This window comes from Watersipora subatra, chromosome 11 (assembly GCF_963576615.1).
Source record: "Watersipora subatra chromosome 11, tzWatSuba1.1, whole genome shotgun sequence".
NCBI classification, from domain to species: domain Eukaryota; kingdom Metazoa; phylum Bryozoa; class Gymnolaemata; order Cheilostomatida; family Watersiporidae; genus Watersipora; species Watersipora subatra.
The window spans coordinates 40,124,090-40,147,874 of record NC_088718.1 but is presented as its reverse complement, the minus strand read 5'-3'; the positions used below and the strand labels follow the sequence as shown (position 1 = coordinate 40,147,874).

At 39.4% G+C, this 23,785-nt stretch overlaps 1 protein-coding gene across 1 annotated transcript; it reads left to right on the top strand.

The window, feature by feature from the left end:
* Positions 1 to 2,489: 2,489 nt before the first annotated feature.
* LOC137408064 (galactose-3-O-sulfotransferase 2-like) lies at positions 2,490 to 23,555 on the top strand. Its single transcript, XM_068094454.1, has 4 exons — positions 2,490 to 2,613; positions 5,467 to 5,639; positions 10,377 to 10,632; positions 23,349 to 23,555. Exons 1-4 carry the CDS (start codon positions 2,593 to 2,595, stop codon positions 23,553 to 23,555), a joined length of 657 nt encoding a protein of 218 aa, XP_067950555.1. The 5' UTR covers positions 2,490 to 2,592.
* The last annotated feature ends 230 nt before the right edge of the window (positions 23,556 to 23,785 follow it).

The window sequence follows — 23,785 nt, the reverse complement described above, 5'->3', positions numbered from 1 at the left end:
TTTGCAAGTTCAAAATTGATTAATAATTTTCGTATCTAGATTTTTAGCATAGAAGCAAAAAATTTCAAACGTATTTATAATTTAAAACTTTTAGGGCTATTTTGGTTCAATTTTTTTGCTTTCAATAATTAATGTTAGTATTTACTATGTAGAGGTATACACTTAATTGTTTTGCTTCAAAAATAGGAGAGAACTGTCATTAAATTTTAGCATTATCCCTAAACCTATTCAATACTGAAAATAGGTTTTTTATAATTTTGACACGGTTTTACTTTTTCAGTGTTCAATAACCCAAATGATTTTGGTTTGACTCAGAAAATATACAGGAAAAATTTTGCAAAATGTGAATTTATGCATAGTTTACTCTTGGATGATTTAGCTTACCTATATTTGACATATTTCGATGAACTTCATGTTTTTCTGAAATTTGCATGCACCATTGTTGCAAAGTATGTGTGGAGTTTCATCAGCTAGCGATTCCTTTGAACCTCGACTCATAAACAAGTTTCACTTGCTGCCACCTGCCACCTGCTGCCACAGGTGAAATGTTAAAAGCTGAGCTTTTGTGATTGTAATCATTAGAAATTACGAGTCGATACGCTATAGCTTTCTTTCTATCGTAATAATTTAGCGTTGCTACTTTTACTTTTTCTTTCGTCAACCATGGATTTGAGTTTTTGATCAATAAATTTCTATAGCGCGTTCTTTAAAAGGTGGATTGCTATGGTGAAACTAATGTGAGCGCCACATTTTTACAATCGGTACTTTCCAAGATACATGTCATTGCTTTAGCATCACATGCAATATTTCGTTACATATTGTCACTTATGACCTATTTACCTTCATAAGTTGTTTCCTGTAGTGTTCTTTGCATCACCTTAGTTATTTTGTTCATCACCGTTTTTCAAATAAGCATTGGTGTCAATTAGATGCAGGACCCTTGGATACCGAGAAACTAAATTTAGGTCTAGAAGATACCCAGAAGACAGACTTTACGGAACAGTTGGAGAAGTCAGCTCTAATGAGGGGTGATAAAAATACCAATATGTCGGATCAAGGGCTTGTCAATTCAGAGAAGACAACTTCTACTAAACAGTTTGTGATGACAAAGGTGGAAAAGACAGGATCTTCCACATTGTTCGCTATAATGGTTCGGTTTATCCGCTTTCACAAGTTGAATGTCTTGACTCAATGCCATAGACACCACATTCCTTGGAACCCTTCAAGTAAGATTTGTACAAAGATATTCTGAACTCAACGACTCATTTGATCGTTGAGTTTGGAGTACTCTACATATTCTGAACAACGATAATAAAGGATTATAATAACATAACATAGATTGTCTGAATGATAAATTAAGATATGTGGAATTTAGGACTACGAGAGAAAAAATATTCTGTCAAAGAATGACAGAAGTAACTAACAACACTAGACTTTTCAAATCAATATTTTTAGAGATTGTTAAAAAATCTAACAGTTATAAAAATGTGGGGATTCCAGCGTAAGGATGTTTCTGCTAACCTAAAAACAACCAAATAAAAAGAAAACAAACGAGTGTAACGCATCAACCGTTTTGACAGTAACAGCATTTAGAAACTATTGTTGTTTTTTAACAAGGCAGAAATAATATTTCTGCCTTGTTGAAAATATAGGAAATAATATTCACCAAAAACTTGCCTTGAAATAATATTCACCAAAAACTCATTTTACTAAAAAAGTTTGACAGCCAAAAGCTGGAGTTGTGAGTCCTTGTGAGTGGATTCTTTAGATTTTGTGAATGGTACATTAACCATGTGCTTTTGCTAACGTCAAAGTAACTCAATGAGACCGAAATATTATTTTTTAAAATTGAACATAGTTGAATCTCATGAAGTTAATTATGATAATATAAATACTCTGACATGAGAATTATTTTTTGAACTGAGCAACAGTTTCAGTCTGTAAAATAAAAAAAATCTGCTGCAGCTACTGACAATCCAACGCTACTCAAAGTGAGATTCTGACTTGAAAAAAAATCTACAAAACGAAGTCTTTAAAATAATTCAGCTGATAAAGGCTTTGTTATTTGGAATTGAGGAATCCGAATGTTTAAAGAGAGAGTAACTCCAAGCATTTGTACTAATTAAATCTTGTCAACTTATAGTAATTGCCTGAAAATTTGCTTCATGTGTCAAAGTCTCTAAACTATGTTTCATACAAAGTTTTAGAAACCAAAGTTTATTTAAATATACATGTAGGAAATCGTGTTAAACAAAATTTTTATCAATTTTACCATCACAAAGAATATGTAAGTTTTAGAAAACATTTGTTCTACAATTAGGTAGGCTGCTCAAATCTATACTCAACAAAAGCTTTGTGTGTATTATTAGCGTCATAAAAAGAACTTTAGCAGCTCTATTGCTAACTTTTGTTGTAGAGTTTGCTATTGGACCAGGGAAAGTCTCACAAGCTGATACAATGGTCAATCATGCTATTTATAACATAACAATGATAAAAAAGTATATTAAACCCGGCTACAAGCATGTGGGGTTGGCGAGAGAACCCGTCTCCTGGTTCAAATCGGCTGTCAATTTCTTTGCCAACAGTCGCAACATGGGTCTACCTAAACAATATGTAAGTTTTTGTAATGGATATTAATTAGCCTACTAGAGATATGGTTGCGTCAAAAAGGTCGACCTAATTAAATTAAGACCCATAAAAGACTAAAACATCTGCTACAATTTGATGTCATTTTTGTCTTTGAAAATTAACCTTGTCCAGAGATGTATGCGTTTGAATGAGGCCATCTTTTAAAAAGCTCAGATTCCAGCGGGTGCTTCATTCGTGACATAATGAGTGACACATCTGAAAAGAGTTCATGAGCGATAAATATAAGATTGCTTTATTAGCCAATCATCAGCAGGAAGTTTTTATATAGGTCATAATAAATGTTATCATACGTAAAACGCGTTGTCTGTCATCTCAAATTTAGGGATTTTACTCTATTATTAGATCGCATCGACATCGATATTTACTAAATTAATTAACATCGTTACTTTAATAAATTACTCGATCGACACATTTTATTGACGAACAACAGAATTGTAAAATTACTGTAAAGTTACTGCGAAGGTAACTCCGAGTTTTGTGAGCATCAGGTGGTTAACGTTTGGGACAGACCGCTTATACACTAGTTAGAGCTGACAGGTGTCAGCAGCGTTACGCTACAGAGGAAGATAGGGGAATGGAGGTAAATTTATCTTTTACTTTGAGTCTGAAAGCTTCGAAGCGTTGGCTTGGCGTACTTATGCTTTTGTTAAACATTTATTCATTTTTAAAGTTACACTCGCAATCTATCTAACTCCCAATTTGAAAGCTTTCAGTATATACACGTTAGAATGACATATCTATGAATGACATATATTTATTGCAATTGTTTTATTGATTACAGGATGTTTGTGTGGTCCCTCCAGCAAAGCAGCTTTGTCAGTGTGGAAACTGTCATAAATGGGAAAGAGAGATTGAATGTGTACTGCATAAACCATGATGTTTTGCTTGAGTTTGCTGCAGTAGATGAATTTGTCCTATTGTATGAGCTGAAACTATGTGAGTGGCCACGACTTGGATGGATATTTTTAATAAAAGCTTTATGCCGCAATGAAAATTTTTTTGCTTGTAAAAATTATACTATAAAATAATATTGTTGAAAATAATGCAAAACATGATTTGCAGAACATTGAATACAGCATAGCCCCGTTGGCACCTGTGCTGAAATCTTGTCTGATAGATAGATTTATGAAGTGTAATCAGAGCTGTATGAACAGGTACTTTTGCATAGCTCGACCATTTGGTTAGTACATGAATCAACTAATCAAATGTGACCAGTGAACTTTTTTTCTACAAATTGATACCGATAATGACTCGATAACGTTGACAGTTGACTATACAATGCACATGACTTGTAGGGATGCAGTTAGTTTTGCCACATATTCTTTTCAAAAACGCAGCTTGCTTATTTTACTTAGTAAGAAACTAGTTTTCGGTGTGGGTAGCGACAGAACTGTGCCGATACAAAGACCTTAATCTACATAGTTTGCTTGACATAGCTACCGTAGACCGGTAGAATTGGTAGTCGGCACTAAGATGTTCACACAGCATTTAGAAGAGGCTAATATGACAAGTTTTTAATTTCCCTTGTTTGAGGCATTTGAAACATTGATAATAATTTATCTGTAGCTGGATTCAAAATTTTATTCTAGCCAATAAGAGCAAATACAAAATAAAATATATGCCAATAGAGCCGCATAGGACTAGACTTTTTTTAAATGGTACTGTAACCTTTTTCTATGACCTTGCATCATTACTGCCCCATACATGCATATTCAGATACTTAATATCTGAACATGCCAGTTTTGCATACGTAGCAGTCACACCTGTGTCCTTAGCAGACCTTGTATGCATTCCTGTTTCTTTCATTATGCACTCAATGACCACCCTGTTTGCATGACCATTGCTGTCAGTTGTTGTCTGGACTTTGACTAATAAAGGTGTTTAGCTTGAGAAAACTATCTAAAGATATACATTTCACAACTTTCAACACTTTTATCACAATAGCCGATGTGAATACGAGATATAGAGACAGGTTGTATCAGAGTTACATCATTTTGGGCAAGTCTGAGCATGTTTTTTTGGCCTGAACGTTTTTACCGCGATCAATTTTTTCGATTTTAATCTTCAATTATCTTGACAATTAAATTGCCTAACACAACAAAGAACATATCAACTGATAGCAAAAAAAAAATCCTTTTTTTTAAATCAACTCAGATTTGACGCAACCACATCTTTAATAAAAAAATATTGCATTATTTTCTTTGTTTTAAGCCTATGTATTTTCTATTTTGAATTTATTGAAAAAATCCATCTCATGACTCAAATCAACTTTCAAATTTTTTGTAATTGAAAACAACACGGACCTCTTGAAAAATTTGTAAACACAGGTCATGAGTATCACACGAAAGTGATAGGTAAAGGTGATAGGTAAAGGTGAGGGTACTACATGGAGTGTTGTTGCTTCATAGTTAGATTTGTTGAGGAAATCTGAGCATACAAACAGGAATAACCGGAATACAATTTGATTAATTAAGGAGTGTTTAAAATGAAGCTGACAGCAAATTTATGTTTTCAAAGTTTTGTGCCAATGTGATCTTTAGTCCAAGGAGTACTAAACACAGTAGACGCCCCTACAACATAAACATCCATTTCCTTAAATTCACGCGAACATAAAGAATTTATGTTAAGTTTTTGCACCAAACTACTTATGAAATTCTATGGAACATAAAGCGCTAAATCGGTGCAAGTTCTCAAATTCTACTTGATTTGCTATATTATTCATCTTATATCATGGCTATTTGACTATTTGTTCCTGTTTCACAGTTAGATCATATCAGCTCTGCATTATTAATGACTCATTGACTTGCAAATTTACAGACACCAGAAGAGGTGATTTTCAATAATGACATACTCTACCAAACTCGTCCATCTGGTCAAGGAGTTCCAAGAAGTTGGTTACATTTAAACCAACTGCAGTGGTACGGTTTCAACTATGCTGACAGATATAACCTCACAGCTATAGAGAACTTCATTGCTTCACTTATTCCAAGGTAAACCTAGGCAGCGAGTATGTATAAAACGGAACAGCTTTACAGTTATAGAAATATTGACAGCAATATCTCATTATGTAGATCAGACATAATATGATAGATGAACATGGAAAGGAAATATTACAATCCAATATGATGAAGGAAGTTTCACCAAAACAAAACTTCATTTTACAACTTAGTGATTTCTTGTAAGAAAAGCGTTATAAGGGATATTACAGTTTAATAGTATTAGATTAATTTTCAAGTTTTTTTACAAAGGCATTTGTTATAAGAATCAACTATCATTTTACGTTATTTTTTATGATTAATTCTATCTGGCAATTTCACTCAGTTTGACAAGGTTTCACTATGGTTTCAGTTTGACAAGGTTTCACTATGGTTTCAGTTTGACAAGGTTTCACTATGGTTTCAGTTTGACAAGGTTTCACTATGGTTTCAGTTTGACAAGGTTTCACTATGGTTTCAGTTTGATAAGGTTTCACTATGGTTTCAGTTTGACAAGGTTTCACTATGGTTTCAGTTTGACAAGGTTTCACTAGTAGTCATCACCTAAATTATATTTTTCGTTACATGCCAAAACGAAAATGAGAAAGCTGAAATCAGGAATTATTGAGTGAGTTGAACAAATGTGTTTTAAAAAGTTGGTATTTTAATAGTATTGCAGAAGAGTCAAGATACTGATTCGTAGGTTGTAGTATCAGAAAGTTCATAAACTAAAACATACAAAGATGGATGTAGTATGCTGGTATCAGAGAATGGAAAACGATATTTGTCATATGAGTGGAATGATAAATACAATTATTCTAGACATAGTTTGCGCAGTATTTTGAAACCTGTAACATAAATTCTGCAATGAGCAAGTTTGAAATGTGGTAATAATTTCAAAGATTTTGCAAGATGAATGACGGAATTGTGGTAAGCTGGAAGACGCGATTGGTAGTATGCCAGTTTTGCCATAGATTTCTGTACGAGGAATATCCTTTTTCACTGTCAGTTTAGTGCATAGAGTTATCTCCCCCTAGAGTGATAACTGTGCATTCAACAACACGAGCATTTCCGGTGCCATCAAGGAGCGTTTAGGCCACGCCCCTTTTTTGTGCTAGTCACTCGTAGTGATTGACAGAACAATAACATCAGCCGTGAGAATGATCATTAATTTGCACAGTAATTATTGCTCATATTAAAGAGATGATGATTATAGTTTATTACTCTAATATATGCTTATTATTTAAAGCAATTCAATACTTACATGACTTGCAAAGACACTGAATAGACAGTGTTAAGTAGGTGAGTTAATGCAATCAGTTACTCCAATGATATACAGCCCCCACACATGAGGGGCTGTATATCATTGGTTATTCATAGATAAGATAGATAGTCATACTGGGGTTGTATTACATTGGTGTGATGGGAAGCTAATCGACTGCCATCAACTGAAAGTGTTGACATTGTATGGTGATAGAGTGATTCATTGTCACCTCAGTTCACAAACAGCCCTTGCATGTAATATTAGATTTCAATACATATCAATCAAATACATAGACTAGCTTGAAGCAAAGATGTCCACTAGTTAGTGGACATCTTTGCTTGATGTAAGCAAGCAAAAAGTTTGAAAGTTAGAGTGGCAAATGTTGTTATATGTTAGATAAAAATAAATTATACTTAATTATACTAAATTATAATTATTTAAAAATAAAATAGACTTTTTATTACTTTATTTAATAAATAAAGTAATAAAAAAGTAGTTGTGAATTACTTTATTTATTAAATAAAGTAATAAAAATTAGCTATGATTACAATAATTTTTTATTGTAATCATAGCTAAACATATTATATTTAGCATTACTTGCTAATTATTTTACATTTAAACACATTTACAGTTTTATTTTTTTCCTAATTTATTTCAACAAAACACTTCTTTCATGATATGAAATTTAAAAGTTGTAGTTGTTTGAAAAAGCTTGAAAACATTTACAGTGGTTTTTATTTTCTCTCTTCTCTTCATTTATTTCAATTACACAAAACACTTTTCATAATATGTAGTTTGAAAGTTAAAGTGGTAAATGTTGTTATATGTTAAATAAAAATAAATTATACTTAATTCTACTAACTATAATTATATAAAAATAAAATAAACTTTTTATTACCTTATTTATTAAATAATTTTCCATTGTAATCATAGCTAAACAGATTATATTTAGCCATTACTTGCTAATTATTTTACATTTAAACACATTTACAGTTTTATTTTTTTCCTAATTTATTTCAACAAAACACTTCTTTCATGATATAAAATTTAAAAGTTGTAGTTGTTTGAAAAAGCTTGCAAACCTTTAGAGTTGTTTTCTTTTTCATCTTAATTCATTTAAACTGCTTAAAAATATTTTCTCATGATATGAAGTTTAAAAGTTAGAATAGTAAATGTTATATAAAAATAAGTTTTCTGTCCAAATACTTTTTTATTACTCGGGCAACACCGGGTAGTACAGCTCATAGTTGATGGCAGTTGATTAGCTTCCCATCACACCAATGTAATACAACCCCAGTATAACTATTTATGTTATCTATGAGTAACTGCTTGCATTACCTTCACTTTCACTCACTATCTATTCAGTGCCTTGGCAAGTCATGTAGGTATCAGGGATTATGTGCATGTCACAATTTCCATTTCCATAATTAATTTCCATATTATTTCCATTTCCATAAAAGTTCCATAATTCATTTCCATATTAATTCAATTTCCATAATTCATTTCCATATTATTTCCATTTCCATATTATTTCCATTTCCATAATTCATTTCCATATTAATTCCATTTCCATAATTCATTTCCATATTATTTCCATTTCCATATTATTTCCATTTCCATAATTCATTTCCATATTAATTCCATTTCCATAATTCATTTCCATATTATTTCCATTTCCATATTATTTCCATTTCCATAATTCATTTCCATATTAATTCCATTTCCCTACTTCATTCCCATAGTATTTCCAAATCCATATTATTTCCATTTCCGTATTATTTCCATTTCCATAAAAGTTCATAATTCATTTCCATATTAATTCCATTTCCATAATTAATTTCCATATTATTTCCATTTCCATAGGATTTCCATAATTCATTTCCATATTATTTCCATTTTCATACTATTTCCATACTTGTAAAATAAAATTTCCATATCCATTTCCCTAAAATTATGGAAATATTTATGTTTATGGAAATGAAAAAGTAAACATTTCCATAATATGTTTAGCAATCCCTGGTAGGTATTGAATTGCTTTAAATAATAAGCATATATTAAAGTGATAAACTATAATCATCATTTTTTTAATATGAGCATTAATTACTATCTCAGCTGGAATTCATGATCCTTGTTTAACCCTTCTCATGGCTGATGTTATTGATCTAGTCAATCACTACGACTGACTAGCACAAAAAAGAGGCGTGGCCTAAACGCTCCTTGTTGGCACCGGAAACGCTCGTGTAGTTATCACTCTAGGGGGAGATAACTCTATGGTTTAGTGACACAGGGAAATATGTATTAACGCCATTGATCAGATGGCAATGCATAAATAAAGTAAAACTACAGTTTTTCTTTTGCTAATGACATTCAGTAGTAAGTTTGGACTGTTAACAACAAGATGCAAGGATATTGCCCTCATTAGCTCTAACACATGAGGAATTAGATATATACTGTAAAACCTCTATTTGAATGTCATGCGCTGCATTTTACAAAGTTTCTCCTATTATGGCATTTTATTAGAGGTTACATTCAAATAGAGGGTGAGGCTGTATTTTTTGACTAGCATGTTCAAAATTTGAGAAGATAACTTAAACCCTTTTACAAGTGAAGCGCTAATATTGCGCATGTTTTGCGCTTTCTTTTGGGCGGAGCGAAGCTAATGTCGTCAGCTGCAGAATTTTTGTTAAACAGTGTTTCACTTACGTTGACGATAAATGAGATAAATAAGGGACTATTTTGATTAAAACACATTAGCTGGATACAGTTATTAATTATTTCGACGGTGTCAGTTTTTAAGCTTTAGAGAAAAAACCAGAAAGCTTTGGTGTAAAAAACAGACTTTGATATGCAGTAATAATGGCTGCTATTACTTCTAACGGTGTTCCTGAAAAGTATTCCCATCATTCATCGAAACGCTTTAAAATCTTCAGGTCAAGTTGTAAACGACATTATGGACAAATCTGAAGAAAATAAATCGGATTTAGCCCTTAATGACTTCGAATCGGATTGTAGTTCTGATGATAGTGACAATCAATATTCTCGGGTACACTATCGGTGAAACCATGGCAACTGCTACAGCAACAGCAAAAGAATTAATTGTTATCAATATAACATTATTAGTATGATTATCAAAAGTATTGTTATAACCATATAACATTATTAGTCATTATTAGTAACATTTTGTGGACACTTTTCTACTGATCACTTTCTACTGTGGAATCGTAAAGATCAAGAATGTCCTAGTAGCGGTTAAATAGAAACGATGTTCAATTAAAGGAAGGCGGTGAAACTCTTTCTCCTATAATGGTGCTCTATTCGAGGTGGCATTCAAAAAGAGGTTTTAAGATATCTGTCTGATGAAACGAGGTCTGTAGAATCTGTTGGTGTTCAGCCCACATACATATATGTATAGCTAGGAAAATAAATAAGAATTATATTGTGGGCCTACTTGATGTGTAGATATGGTCATATAGTGTGTACTTTTTTAGGATGGATGTTATGCTACTAAGTGACCAGTTTGATGCCTCTTTGCTGATCTTGCGGAAAAGGTTTAACTGGAGTTATCTTGACATTTTTTACACATTCAACAGAGTAGCAACAGGAAAACCAAGTGAATTGTCAGATAAAGCTATCACTAAACTACTTTCTAAGGAAGTTAACCTTGGAGATAAGCTCCTTTATGATGCCATGAACAGAACATGGTGGCAGCAGCATGAACTGGCTGAAGCTAGTTTTTGGGAAGAGGTAATTTGTATAATTTGTGTTTTAGAGTCACCTGTGATAGTTTGCTCAGATAGTGTGATGAAATGGTGTGATAAGATGATGTGATGAGATGATACGATGAGATGGTGTGATGAGATGGTGTGATGAGATGGTGTGATGAGATGGTGTGACGAAGTCGTGTGATGAAATGGTATGATGAGATGGTGGGATGAGATGGTATGATGAGATGGTGTGATGAGATGATATGAGAAAAGGGTGTTATGAGATGGTGTTATGAGATGATGTTATGAGATGGTGTGATGAGATGGTGTGATGAGATGGTATGATGAGATGGTGTGATGAGATGATATGAGGAAATGGTGTTATGAGATGGTGTTATGAGACGGTGTGATGAGACGGTGTGGTGAAATGATGGGATGATATGGTGTGATTAGTTGGTGTTATGAGATGGTATGATGAGATGGTGTGATGAGATGATATGAGGAAATGGTGTTATGAGATGGTGTTATGAGACTGTGTGATTAGACGGTGTGGTGAAATGATGGGATGATATGGTGTGATGAGTTGGTGTTATGAGATGGTATGATGACATGGTATGATGAGTTGGTATGCGGAGATGGTGTGAAAATGTGGTACTATTGATTTTTTTGAAGTTATTGTAGAAAGTTGACAATAGGTCTAATTAGAATTGTTTTCACAGCTTAAACATCATTGTTTTTAGTAGATCGCTGTCAAGAAAGGCAGCACAGTGTTAATTTGATAAGGATATCTCCAATCATTTTTCTTGATAAATCGTCAATTTACAGGCCCTATTGCCCTTTTGCAGGTTTCACTTTTAGGCAAACAAGCAAGGAATTTACGGTATTTTACCATAAGACCGAAGCTCTGAGAAATGAATCACTAAAATTTCCTGATAACGAGTGACTCATAGGTTTAAATGTGACTAATGGACATTGCTTTAGTTTTGAATTTTCTGCTACCGAAAGTGAATCAAGGTTTCTAATTCTTAAATATGACGTAAATTGTTCACAAAACAAATCAAAACTTGCCTGTATGCTTAAACATATGTATATGAGCAACAAAAAAAGCTTAGAGACTCATTCACATCTAATGATCAGTTCGAAATCTAACGCGTCATGTCATGCTCAAATAAATTATACTAAGCAAACCAGGAGATACATAGTTTGAATTCACTATAAGCAGCAGTAATAGTATCCAGTAATAAAGCAGCTTAAAACAGTTGGTTACCAAAAAAGGTTCACTAATCAAAATTCAGTATTTTCAGGATGGACTAATTAGTGTCGAACTGCTTTTGATTGGTCAATTTTGTATTGAGCTTTTTGGTTTATTAAAAATTTCAAATTTTGCTGTTTTTTGTTCAGCAGTTTGGACATTTTTTCCGATTAGTAAACTTTTAAAATTTAACTAGTTTTGCTTTAATCTGATTGGTTCATTCATAAAAGCAAAGCTACTTTTGTTTTTGGTCTATTCTGATTGGGTGTTTTGGCAGTATTCCTAATCCATATTTCGTCGTGAAGCGAACAACCTACAATATGTAAAAAACATTGTGTGTGATATCACTTTTCTAGTCGTTCAAATAAAGGAGTGAACATGTAGAATATATTTATATTTGCAAATAGTAATACTACACACTAATAAAATGGGAAGTAACAATAAAAAAATGAAAAATACTCTTCATCATTGGGAAGGATATACATTACTGCATATATTAACAGGTCACCAGTTTGAGTATGAAACGTATTGGTATCAAGCTAAATGTCTCATGTACGCCGTGTGAATTGACTGTAAAATCGCTATTATGAACTCTGCTTCTCTTGAATTTCGCTGTTCAACTTTTATTAACAGCTTAATAACGCTGCTGCGCTACTAGTATAGGGGGTACTAGTAGTAGTACTAGTATAGGGGGTACTAGTAGTAGTACTAGTATAGGGGGTACAAGTAGTATTACTAGTATAGGGAGTACAAGTAGTATTACTAGTATAGGGGGTACTAGTAGTAGTACTAATATAGGGGGTATTAGTAGTAGTACTAGTATAGGGGGTACAAGTAGTAGTACTAGTATAGGGGGTACTAGTAGTAGTACTAGAATAGGGGGTACTAGTAGTAGTACTAGTATAGGGGGGTAATTGACATAATCAACGCTAAGACCAATGACAAGTAGTGTGATTCTAATAGTGTGTTTCACTAGACAAAAACTTAAAAACATATTGTAAATATTGTGGTGGAACACAAGATTTCCATCCCCTCTTGTACAGCTTCTAACCAGAGTTATGTTCTCTTTCTTTCTTTTGTTAGCCACGCCCCTAAGGGAGGCTGGTCTTATCATCTAATTTGCATAATTTCATGTACATAAGGCAGAGTCTCGGCCCTTTGTATTCGTTCAATACATGCAGTGCAATTGAATCATACTCTTTCTGCTACATTAAGCGATACCAGAACCACCCCGGCATATAGCTATCTCCAAAGACTTGGTCTATGGACTGTGCTGTGGGAATAGACTCATAAAAACACTGTTGACCCCTGTCGACCCTGTCGACCTTGTCGACCTAGTATAAAACCTCTTTGGTGCAATCCCTTGTGTGAGGTGGTTAATGTTGACCGGTGGAGTAAGCCGACCTAGTCGCCTCTGCGTGTTGGTCACGGGAAACCAGCACACAGCCCCTGTGAAGGGTGAATGTTGACCGGTAGAGTAAGCCGACCTAGTCGCCTCTACGTGTTGGTCGCAGGAACCAACACACTGGTGGCAGCATTGGGATCAGACTGCTGTAAAAAAGACTTCTAAGACAACCTTTGTAACCATGCCAAGCAGCCGACGGACTGCTACCAGACATCTGGCTGAGGCAGAGCTACAACAGGTCAACCAGATTGGTCAGATGACAGAGGCTATTACTAGAGCCTTACAAATACCTAGGAGGGAGGCTAGCTTCAAGCCATTGAAATTCGATGGGAGTGAAGATGTGGAACTATTCATCTCCCAGTTCAAAGAGGTTGCAGAAGCTAATGAGGGGAATGAGAAGGCCACTCTCCTCCACCTGCGTGAGACATTGAAAGAGGGGGCCAGAGGTTGCAGTCGAGGAGATTCACCCGCCTCCATCTTCTCGGCCTTACGCACAAAGTACGGACTCTCCCCGAGAGAGGCTAAGAGTAGGCTCCACCTCAAGAGGGAGCCAAAGACTAGCCTCCAAGAACACGCAACGGAGATGGAGCGTCTAGTGAAGATAGCATACGCTGACCTTCCGGACTTCTACCAAGCTAACATGGCCATGGATGCGTTTTCCCTGACTCTAGGAAACACGCACCTCCAACGCCATCTTTTGGCAGTAAGAGCCCAGAGCTTAGAGGAAGCAGTGCAGGCAGGAAATGAGTTCCTGCAAATTCAGCCCACTCTTCCTCGGCCTGGTGCTCGACCCCTAGTAATGACAATGGAGAATGAGGAGACTACCCCTGCTACAGTCGCCCCCATCCACTCAGATCCCCCATCAGCCACCCTGAATGACGTCCTACTGGCTATAAAAGGGCTAACAGATGGACTAAAAGAAGGAAACCGATTGGGGCGGCTAGGAGCGGAGCGAAAGGAACCTAACTGTTGGGGCTGCGGCCAGACAGGGCACGTACAGCGCCGGTGCCCTCAAACTATCCAAAGACAACCACCTCAAGCCACGAGGTCGGGAAACGGTTCCCATCCACAGCAGTAGGGGGAAGTGCTGACTGTGGATCTACTATACCAATGCAAGACCAGTGGCAACGGCCACGACGGACTAGGCGACACAGGCTCCCCCCCTGGTCGCCACCGGTCCCCTTGCATAACTAGTATCAGCCCTTACCTGAGTGTGCAGGTCTCCCACTTTCAGAAACCAAGGAAGAAACATACGTCTGGCCAAAGCCGTCTCGGCCTTCCAAAAAAGGCCCCCAGAGAATGAGCGAAGCCGAACAAACTCATGGAGATGAATTGTGGAAGCCACATAATAGCAGCTATTTCTTGCCAGGTCGCATCGGAGGGCAGCCCGTCCAGTTTCTCGTGGACACCGGATGCACGTCTAATCTGTTGGGACGACATGTTTTTGAGCGCTTACCCAAGGATGTCAAGAGCCGATTAGAGGTTCGAGAAGACTATGGGCGGATGGCAGATGGTACACGGCTGCAATTTCACGGACTCATCACTCTCCCAGTCAGAATCAGGAGTGTCCAAGTCACTGTATCTCTAGTGGTGTGTGCCCTGAAGGAGGATGCCATCCTGGGCATGCCATTCTTGGTCGACCACCACTGTGAGATGAATTTTCAGCAACCTACGTTGGTGTTAAATGGGCAGAAATTGACTTGCACTGACAGAGAGGGTCGACCCCTGACAAGTGGAGTTTAGATAATGCAAGCCACAACGCTTCCCCCTCGAGCCGAGGTCCTAGTTGCTGGGCGTCTCACGTCCTCATCCTATCAGCCAGTAGGGCTAATCGAAGGAGTAAGAAGCAGTTATATGGTGGCCGCCAGCCTACATCAACCCGGTAAAAAGGGAAGAGTGGCCATCCGCTGTATGAATCCTACCGACCATCCAGTCTGCGTGACGGCAGGGACGATTGTGGGACAATACACTGGAGTAGGGCCGGACGAAATAGGGGTTCCCTGGACAGTAAAGGAGGATGTCGAGACTCCTAAGGAACATCCCCCTTCACCTTCAGGCGTGCCCCCCCACATGCAGAACTTGCTCCAACAAGCGGCACCGCATTGTTCGTCCCCTACCGAGCACAGAAGGATGGAAGACCTTTTGGTTCGTTATGCGGATGTGTTCAGCCAAGGAAGCGAAGACGTGGGGCGTACCACCCTGGTACAACATGAAATCCCCCTTCTCCCAGAGGCACAGCCCATCCGTCAACCCCCATATCGAGTAGGACATGAGAAAGAAGCCGAAATCGAGCGACAGGTTTCGGCTCTTGAGAAACAAGGCATGATTGAGCCTGCTCACGGGGCCTGAAGCTCTCCGGTGGTCTTGGTAAGGAAGAAGGACGGGGCGTGGCAACTATGTGTGGACTATAGAAAGCTCAATAGTGTCACTTGCCAAGACGCCTACCCCCTTCCCCGGATTGATGAGAGTTTAGATGCCTTGTCCGGCAGCAAGTTTTTCAGTACCCTGGATATGATGAGCGGGTATTGGCAGGTACCTCTCTTTGCTGAGGCCCAGGAACGATCAGCATTTACCACACGCAGTGGATTATGGAGATGGAAGGTGCTCTCCTTTGGGCTGACCTCCGCTCCGGCTACCTTCCAACGGCTAATGGAACGCGTCCTCCAAGGGCTACACTGAAAAACTTTGCTGCTATACCTAGACGACATCATCGTCATGTCGGCAGACTTCTCTAGTCATGTAGCTAGGCTGGCAGAGGTGTTGGAACGATTGAGGCAAGCAGGATTAAAATTGAAGCCCTCTAAATGCAGTCTGTTCCAGACCCAAGTTAAATACCTGGGCCACATAGTCAGCGACACTGGAGTGGCTACCGACCCTGAGAAGATTCAGGCCATCAGTGAATGGGCAGCACCACAGGATGTGACTCAGTTGAGATCGTACTTGGGTACCACTGGGTACTACCACCGATACGTACCTGACTACGCCTCCATCGCCAAACCTCTCACCCTGTTGACAAGCGAGAGGGCCCCCTGGAAGTGGGGAGAAGATGAACAGGAAGCTTTCCTTAAGCTCAAATGGTCACTGACGCACGCTCCAGTACTGGCATATCCTGATCCCTCTTTACCCTACGTACTCGATACTGATGCTAGTAATGTAGGGACTGGAGCTGTGTTATCCCAGGTCCAGCAAGGCAAGGAGCGACCTATAGCCTACTATAGCAAGACCCTCTCCCCCGCCGAACGCAACTACTGCGTAACTAGAAGAGAGCTGCTGGCAGTCGTGCTAGCTGTCCGACATTTCCGGCCATACCTATATGGCAGAGAGTTTACTATCCGGACAGATCATGCCTCCTTGGTTTGGCTGCACCGGAGAAAGGAACCCTCTTGCCAGGTGGCCCGGTGGCTGGAGAGCCTTGTTGAGCACAAGTATCGAATCATCCATCGAAAAGGCGTTAAGCACGGTAACGCCGATGGGTTGAGTCGACAACAGTGCATCGACTGCCGACAGTGTGCTGCCATTGAGAAGCGGGATCGGGGGCCAACTAGGTCACAAGTGTGTGACTCTCTAGTACCCCCAGGGACTAATTGGGAAACTACTGTACCAGTGGACCAAGTTTCAGTACAGCCACCAAGAGGTACAGGAGGACCCAGTCCTAGCGCCCACCAGTTGGACGAAGACGAATGGCCTCGACTACCCAGCAGCAGACATACATCAGGGCCCAGCCTCTCGACTCCCACACCAGCCAGCCTAGTTCCAGTACGGCTGCCATGCGGTGCGGGGTCACCCAGAGTGTTGGACAACCCCCTCAGAAAGTCTCAAAACCCTCGGTTACGGGCCATCAAGGTGGCAGGTGAGCCAGGACTCGTTGTGGAGACTGACCAAGTTACAGTACGATCAGACGCTAGGGCCACGAGTTTAGATTTCTCACCGCCAGATGCCCCAAAGGTCCCAGAATTGTTGACAGTAGTACAAACCTCACTAGATGAAGTACGAGCATTGCAACGGAGACCCGCTACCGACCTAGGGATAATTTACCAGGCCGTCAGGAACCGGAAAGGAGTCGAAGAGGCAGTATTGCAAGTAGGCAGCTCCGAATTGCAGCGGTTGGCCCGGATGTTCCATCAGCTCCAGATTGATGAATCAGGTGTATTGACCCTTCATCTCATTCAGAATGGGCGAGAAAGGGTGGTGGTGGTATGCCCCCAAACTCTGCGACAGGAGATCCTGTGGAAGGCCCACGAACAAACTCACTGCGGTGTGGAAAGGACCCTGAAGCGCGTCCAGTTGGATTGGTACTGGCCGGGCATGACTGGAGATATCAGGAGGGCAGTTCTCTCCTGTGAAGTTTGCCAGCGGGCTAAGACGGGAAAGGCCCGGACCTCCGGAAATCGACAACGGTTGTACGCTGGAAGGCCATGGCAACGTCTAGCAGTAAATTTAGTGGGACCCCTACCTCGGACACCTTGAGGAAATAGCTGGGTGTTGGTACTCACTGACCATTTCACTCGATGGTCGGATGCCTTGGCTATCCCTGACGCTACAGCTCCAACGGTGGCCCAAGTCTTGGATGAAAGAGTATTCAGTTACTTCGGTCTGCCCGAAATTATCCACACCGACCAGGGGAGCCAATTCAAGTCCTCTTTGCTTCAAGAGCTATGTGACTTGTGGGGAGTCGACAAATCTAGGACCACTCTGTACCACCCCGAAGGAAATGGTGTGGTTGAAAGAAACAACCGAGTATTGGGTGACTCCCTACGAGCACTTTTACTGGGCAGAGGACAAGAGGACTGGGATCAACTATTGCCACAGATCATGCGGACGCTGCGAGGTCTACCGCACTCCGCCACTAAGGAAACACCCAATTATTTGATGTTGGGTCGAGAGCTTTGCCTTCCTGACAAATTGCTGCATGGAAATAGGTTGGAGTCATTTACTAGCACACACGAGTATGTCCAGACTGTTCACGACCGGTTGATGCAAGCTCATACTCTCCTCCGAGATAGACAGAAGGAAATTGTATCAACCGATGTGAGGGAGCCTCCGCTGTTCAATGAGGGTGACCTCGTATGGTTGCTAAGCAAGCGGAGAAGAAGAGGCAAAAATCCGAAATTAGCGGCCAAGTATGTGGGGCCCTATAGCGTACTAAGGAGTCACGAAAATCATACGTACGAAGTAGAAAGATATGGACAGCGATCCACTCAGGCCGAAGGAAGATTAAGGCTTTGTCGCCCTAGCCCTGTGCAACAAGGTCGAGCCCCAACTGAAGTCGAACCTGCCAGACGTCCCAACATGAGAGGTTATCCTCGGAGACGAGTATCACAGAAAAACGGTAATCCAGATGCTGTTATTTCTGAATCACTTCTGCCTAGTCGATTAATAGATTTACCAATACCGCAATCGCCAGGAAGGTTGGAACCACCTCGGCTCCACAACGAAGATTTTGTGGTCTCTCCGAGTGAACACAACTCTGACTCGAGGGCTGGCCTCGACACTGGCTGCGAATTGGCAACCGAAGAAACAAGAGCTACGGGGAATGAAGGAGTCCAGGCTAGTACCACTGGGACTGGAAATACCACGCGGCCCCAACGAATAAGAAAGCCCCCTGCGTATCTAGCAGATTACGACACAAGTACTGTCCAATCAGGAGAGGCCAGAAGGGGTCAAGGCCAAAGGGCGGCCATTTTGGAAAATAAAGAAAGCCCTCTCACTGTTTGTTACCAGCTCGACACGCACACACACGCACACTTACACCCTCCAGCCATGGAAGTGATTAGAGAAACCATCAAGGAAGCTTCCCCAATTACCGGAGCTCTACCCTTGCTATCAGAGCTAGTAATTCCGTTAGAGCTGCACTCTGCTCCCAATGAGACGTTGGACGGTATAGACTCCGACACGACAAAGGAAGATCTTTCTCCGAGCTCTCGAATACCGACCAAGTGGGTCTCGGAGGAGACGACAAAAAAAAATAATAAAGCTGTGTGAGGAAGACGGTGCCCACTGCCCTTTGTGCCATCAGTCTTTTTCCACCCCCCGAAGGCGTCGGATCCATATTTCACAACACTTCACGAGGTTTTTCTGCAAATGTGGAAGAAATTCTACTTCGAGAGATACGATAGCCAAACACCAATCGAGAATGAAGGGCCTGGAGAACCGGAAAAATCACGGCGGAGGGGGCATCAGAATCTACGAGGTCGACCGCGCCAGTTACCCGCATGGATAAGGAGGGTCAAATTAATCAATCCACCGGCCTTCGAGAAGCCTATGCCTCATGGTCCGGTTAAGATAAAGCCCCCTGTGAGGAGAGGACCACAGGCACCTTTTTCCTCTCCCCCGAAGGAAAAGCGGGTGGATCGGAAGTAGAGTCCGCTCAAGAAAGGGAAGCCCATACCTGCTCCCAGGAAGTCGCTAACGGCGGTGGGAAGCATCCAAAGTTGACTGGGGGATGTCCGACCCCGTGCCACGGTAGACGCCCTCCGAGAGGAGGCCTCCAGCCTCAGACGAACGGCCCGCCGCCTGGAAGAGTTGGCTAACCAGATGTCGACTAAGTGAAAGATTACGATACAGATTCCGTTAAAAACATTGACTATTCCTAGAAACCATTATTTACACATCTTTTATCTTGTAGTATATTCTAGCTTGTTTGTGTTTTTTTTGTTTTTTTTTGTTATAGCCGATTGCCGTCTATAGGGGCGGCGTGTGTGGTGGAACACAAGATTTCCATCCCCTCTTGTACAGTTTCTAACCAGAGTTATGTTCCCTTTCTTTCTTTTGTTAGCCACGCCCCTAAGGGAGGCTGGTCTTATCATGTAATTTGCATAATTTCATGTACATAAGGCAGAGTCTCGGCCCTTTGTATTCGTTCAATACATGCAGTGCAATTGAATCATACTCTTTCTGCTACATTAAGCGATACCAGAACCACCCCGGCATATAGCTATCTCCAAAGACTTGGTCTATGGACTGTGCTGTGGGAATAGACTCATAAAAACACTGTCGACCCCTGTCGACCTCGTCGACCTCCGGTCGACCTTGTCGACCTAGTATAAAACCTCTTTGGTGCAATCCCTTGTGTGAGGTGGTTAATGTTGACCGGTGGAGTAAGCCGACCTAGTCGCCTCTGCGTGTTGGTCACGGGAAACCAGCACACTGCCCCTGTGAAGGGTGAATGTTGACCGGTAGAGTAATTCGACCTAGTCGCCTCTACGTGTTGGTCATGGGAAACCAGCACACAGCCCCTGTGAAGGGTGAATGTTGACCGGTAGAGTAAGCCGACCTAGTCGCCTCTACGTGTTGGTCGCAGGAACCAACACAATATTTTTATTAACATTCTTAACAGTTTTGGGGTTGTCTGTTGCTCACGAATCCTCATTACTATAGTTCGTGCAATTGTTTTTGTACTAACAATTTTCACTCGCAATCAAACCTCCCACTATTTGACTGAAATATCCACTAATGTAACAACACCACTGTAACTTCTACCAATATAGCAACCTGAAATCTAAAATAATAAAACCACATCTTCACGGCATCTTTGATCTTTTCTGCTCTCCTCCTTTCACCTTTCCTTTTTAACATCAATAAAAGAACAACATGGGCAAATTTCGACCATGAAACTCGACGGAAACGGATAAAGTGAGCTGTCACGAATGTGATCACTAGAAGCTTTTTAGTAATCTTCTTTGCTTTGGTATATACCCTCACAGTTACGGTATTGAAAGGGGCACTGAAACAGCTGTCATTATTTTGAAGACTGGCCTTTGCCTCCTCTTTTTACTCCTCCTCATTCACCTACAATATAAGTGGCTACATCACCAGGTGCGCTGCGAATGGAATTTAAGGGGTTGATACATAACCATGTATGAACAGCTACACCTTCGAGCGGTCATCGATTTTTTAATACAGTCACTGGTGGCCATAATGATCGGAGCGTCGACGGGTGCAGGCAATACGAGACTGCCTTTTGGTTGGATATCTCATTCTGAGAGTGTAGTGAATCCATCAGCTATCCACATCGCGCACTACTATGACATCTGACAGATTTGACAACAAAGTTTACTTTCACGATGGAGTCATCGACACAGACAAAGATGATTTCGGTTTGAAAAGTGGTGAAGGTAACATATGGATCTTACTGAAAACTTTCATGAAGGAAGCTTTGAGGGAGGAAAAGCCGACACGCTTTTTACTAAGTAAAGTCCTCACCTGAATCTCACAGTTTTTCTGGTGGTACAAAACATATTCTCGAAGTTGATGAAAATTATCTCGCTCAATACGCACTATTTCTTTATTGAGAATAATCCTGGAGACACCATGACTGCAGCCAACCTGATCAAGCAGATTACCGAGACCTACGAACAAGCGACCAAAGAACCATACACATTCCTCTCAATTGACGCATTACTTACTAATTATTTCACATTTACATTTAAACCCTTTTATAGTTGCCTTATTTTCTATTTACCTGCACAAAACATTTTTCTCATGATAGAACGTAAAAAAAACCTTTACAGTTGTTTCTATCTTCTTTCTTAATTTATTTCAATTACACAAAACACATTTCTCATGATATGTAGTTTGAAAGTTAGAATGGAAAATGTTGCTTTATTACAGTAAATACAAATTAATTTTCTTTCCAAAAACTTTTTTATTACCCGGGTCCACGCCGGGTAGTTGCCTACAGGTAGTAGCCTACAGCTATGAAGTGCAAGTGCATTCTACATGTTTGTATGTTTTTATTTCATTGACTGGAGAAGTGATACCGCATGCAAATTTTTCAAATATTTGGAGTTGTTTTGCTAACGATAGACAAATTAGGAATATCAGCAAAACATCCAATCAGAAATCAGCATAGACCCAAAACGGAAGTAGTTTCGGTTTTATGAATAAATAAATGAGATTATCATAAAATAACTTTTGTTTTATAACTTGACCAAATACAAAAAAATGTCAAAAATGCTCTGCAGAGAGGCAGAATTTGAGATTTTTAGCTAATCACAGAGCTCGGCACAAAATTGACCAATCAGAAACTAGAAGCTGCTTGAAACTATTAATCAATCGTCAAAATCCCTGGTCACCAACCGCTCTCCATGTGCTACTAACAGTTGCCCATTTTACCTAATAGAAAATAACGTGTTTTTTGCTGCCTGGCATTGAGATGGTGTTTAATAATTGAGATTAGCTGGCAAGTTGAGTAAGAGCTAATATAACTATATAGTAGTCCTATACTCAAATGTTTAGATACTGAAAACTAGTTTCAAAAAAGAAAAAATCACAACCAGTTAGTCGTGATCTAAAGCGAAAGATGAAAATTTTGAGTAGTTACATTAGACACTCACACAACGTATGTATTCTATTCCAAGAATGTACAAATAATAGGGATTTTATGTTATGTTATATTTATACATGTAAATAATCGATTTCGTCCCAAGATTTTTTCAAACTCACCCTGTGATCAAGAAAAAAAGCTAAACTTAATTTTTAATTCGTTGACTGTGCAGTAACAATGGTTTATCAGTTCGTATCGACAACGTTTATCTTTTTTCTTACCACTTACACTTCTTACCACTTACACTTCTTACCACTTACACTTGGTTTACAGTAAAAATGGCTGCTATGAAACTCTCATTATTCAAATCAAATTTGAGAACTTGCATCGACTTTGAGCTTTATATTATATAGAATTTCGTACTTTAAATATAGTAAAAAGTTTACACAAATTATTTACATTAAAGTGGAATTTAAGTTATAAGAAGTTTATTATAGGTGCGTATACTGTATTCCATATTCACCAAGTTTTTATTAGGCTGAGGCGCGATTGGTGCATTGACCAGCTAGTTTTTGTTCACTTCCTCTCACTATTGCTTTGTGTTCATCCTCCATTTCCTTTTAGTGCCCTTTCGAGCTGCCGTTCTTTTTTTATCCATTGACGAATGATAGTATTACATATGAATAGAGCTGTCCATAAAATCTTTAACAAATTTAGTTATAGTCGAAGGGTGAAACAGTTCTGAAATGTAAACAGTTCAACTTGGTAAATTCTTCTCTCCAGCATATATTTTCTGTTAATTTTTTGTTGAACATGTGCGAATTTTTTTTTCAGGTCTCACACTTTCGCCAACTAAACAAGAAAGTCACAGAATACTGCCAAACAAAGATTAATCAACAACTTCAATCGCTAACAGTTCCTGCTAGCCAATGGCATGAAGAATTTTCTGTTACTCATGAGAACTGTCCTAATTTTGACTTTTCTCCTTCTGGAAGTAAATCGAGAGCTTTGATAATCAAATATAATACAAATTGTCTTTAAAAAATGAGATTTTGTGTTTTTGCAGGCGTGTGTATAAAAACAAAGAAAGAAAGTCTAGTCATCTTTAAATGAAAACAATTTGTAAAAGAGGTTGCACCCTTGTAACAGAGGTTGCACTCTTGTAACAGAGGTTGCACTCTTGTAACAGAGGCTGCCCTCTTGTAACAGAGGTTGCACTCTTGTAACAGAGGTTGCACTCTTGTAACAGTAGTTGCCCTCTTGTAACAGAG